Raw genomic sequence first — 2,481 nt, forward strand, 5'->3', positions numbered from 1 at the left:
GCTCCTTCTGTAGGTCCCACCACCTTAACCTCTGTGAAAATTGGCATGGAGAGACTCTCAGATCCTTCTACTTGCCTGATTCTCAGATACTCATCCCCTATTTTGACCGTGGGAACGGGTGCCGTCCAACCCACGCCGTCCCCGCCCCCTCACACGGACGATGAAAGGAGATTGTACTATCTTCAACCCCAATAGGATCTACTTCTTTCCCACAGGAAGACCTGCAAGACAGTTAAATTGGGGCTAGAGTAGCCAATCTTAGACCTCAAACGCCCTTAAGAGACTTCTCTCCTTGGACTCTTTGAAGAACTATCCTACACCCAACACACTTTGTTATGCCTTCTCCAAGCTCGAGCATGTCACCCCAGCGGATTTCGAGGACCAGGAGGAGTGATGATCCCCCTGATTACCCTGGTTTAGGTTTAGACGAATCTCCACCACCATATATCCGGGAGACAACAACGCGGAGATCAATCCACAGGTGCGGACTCGGTCCCTCATCACCAACTCATCAACGAAGGTGGGACGGTATTTCTACATTGTCTGCCACTCAACAAAGATCTGAAGTCAGAGCCGAACTGACTCTACGTGTGATGAATATGGATGATTCGGATTCAGACACCCAACCCGGGAGCTCAGTTGAAAAGCGACGGCGTTGCCGGACTGGAGCGATGGATACAACCACCCCTCTCTCACTAAAAATCAAGACTAATCAAGGGAATTTCATCTCCAAGTTGGCTAACGGCTCTGACGATGATAAATATCCTTCCAGTCCTGAAACCATGTACAACACCCCTACTTCCGATGATGAGGTTGCAGACGACGAAAGCCCCTCCTCCGGGTCTCAGAACATATATCTGGCTCCTGATTCTTGCAGTAATGCACCCTGGGTCTTAAATCTGGCCCGAGCCCCTAGAAATTTACCCTACCCCCCTCCAAGCAGTCGCAGATGGCCCTCCCCAGGTCGTTGAGAACTCAGGGCGGCGGTAAGATGAATCGTAGCAAGATAACAGCCTAGATGCTCTCACATCAAAGGCTTCGGGTAGTTTTCCAAGCCCCTCAAACTATCGACCCCGTTGTACCCCCACAACTCAGTGTCTATAGTGAGGTTTGTAAGTAGTAATGTGTGGCCATGAATCCTATGTCCTCTGAAGCTTGCAGCTCAGATATGAAAGTGAGATTCCATGAAAAATTCGTGTACAACTACATGATAATCTACTCCTTGGGAAATGTCCCACCAGGATAGGGAAGATCCAGGCCCCTAGGCCTAAACCACTGTGGGAATTTCTGGTTTAAGCCATGCCATCTTTCCCCAATCTTTTGACGTGAAAGGAAAGTGATAGGTAGAGTATCTTTCTCTGACTTCCAATCCCCATTTCCCACGCTATCTGCGGACTATTTGTATGCTGCTTTCTAGTGGGGGAATGAGAGAAGAGGATATAATATCCTCCTGTCCAACCGATCCCCCTCAAACCTCATCAGATTCAAATCAAGGAACGAATCCTGTAACGGACGATGTGGAACGCAAGTAGGTCTAAGTTCTCCCATAATGAAGCTAGTGCTACCTGGACTGCCCCTTTGTCAGTCACTAGACCCCTCGAGAGTGCGACTGACGACTTCCATGCTTTCTGGGAGGAAGTCTCAGCCCGAATTTGCTTCCTACGCCTCCGACTACAAGATCATTTCCCGCCGGAAGTGACCCAAACGGATTCTCCCAAAACTGAGACTGATTCCCTCTGCCCGGAAATTTCGGGATCCGATGTTCCTCTTTCGGGATGTTTTCAATACCAGCAGGCATCAAAGGCAGATGAGGCCCAGCATGGTCATCCCACTTGGGCAAAAGAATCCAAGTCACTACGCCTACCTCCTCCAATGAGTGCAAAGCCTTGGTCTTGCGCACCACCTGGAACTTCGACGTCAGGCAGGTCATCTTTGTCCTCATTGCCTCCCGGTACACCCTCAGACCGCCCCGCAACTCGACAAAGCCCACAGTTTTTCAATCTGCCTGCGGATGGGAAGACGTCGGTATCCACGAAGGTTAGCTCCTGTGAAGACTCAGAATATGAGACCATAGATCATGGTTTTGTGCAAAGATTAAAATTACATTCCAAAATGGTTGCAGCTAGTGGGGCCAGCCAATTGGCATAGCCTCTTTGCACACTGGGCCACTCTATAATAAGTTCCAAACAGAGGATGAATATGATTTTGATGGTACCGGGGGGCTAGAGATCCCAGTCAAGAGTATCATCACATGTGTGATTCTAGTCACGGGAGGCTCACTTCTTGGGATATGTCAGGACCAGTCGAAAATTTTGCACTTTCTCACAAAACTCGTCAACTGTTAGGTGACGTACGGAAGACGTGACACTTGGAAGCGTCACCGGTATGATTGTGACCGGCTGAAGACCTGTGACACTTCGAAGTGTCATGACACCTAGGGCCATGACACTGAGAAGATCTGAAGTTTTCACAACACCACTG

At 49.3% G+C, this 2,481-nt stretch overlaps 1 protein-coding gene across 1 annotated transcript; it reads left to right on the forward strand.

Moving 5' to 3' along the window:
- Window positions 1-335: 335 nt before the first annotated feature.
- TREMEDRAFT_64662 (uncharacterized protein) lies at window positions 336-2,148 on the forward strand (the record flags this gene model as incomplete). Its single annotated transcript, XM_007006816.1, has 3 exons — window positions 336-890; window positions 1,019-1,112; window positions 1,586-2,148. The coding sequence occupies 3 exons, from the start codon at window positions 336-338 to the stop codon at window positions 2,146-2,148; spliced, it is 1,212 nt and encodes a 403-aa protein (XP_007006878.1).
- Window positions 2,149-2,481: the final 333 nt, after the last annotated feature.

Source organism: Tremella mesenterica (genome assembly GCF_000271645.1).
Source record: "Tremella mesenterica DSM 1558 unplaced genomic scaffold TREMEscaffold_11, whole genome shotgun sequence".
NCBI classification, from domain to species: Eukaryota; Fungi; Basidiomycota; class Tremellomycetes; order Tremellales; family Tremellaceae; genus Tremella; species Tremella mesenterica.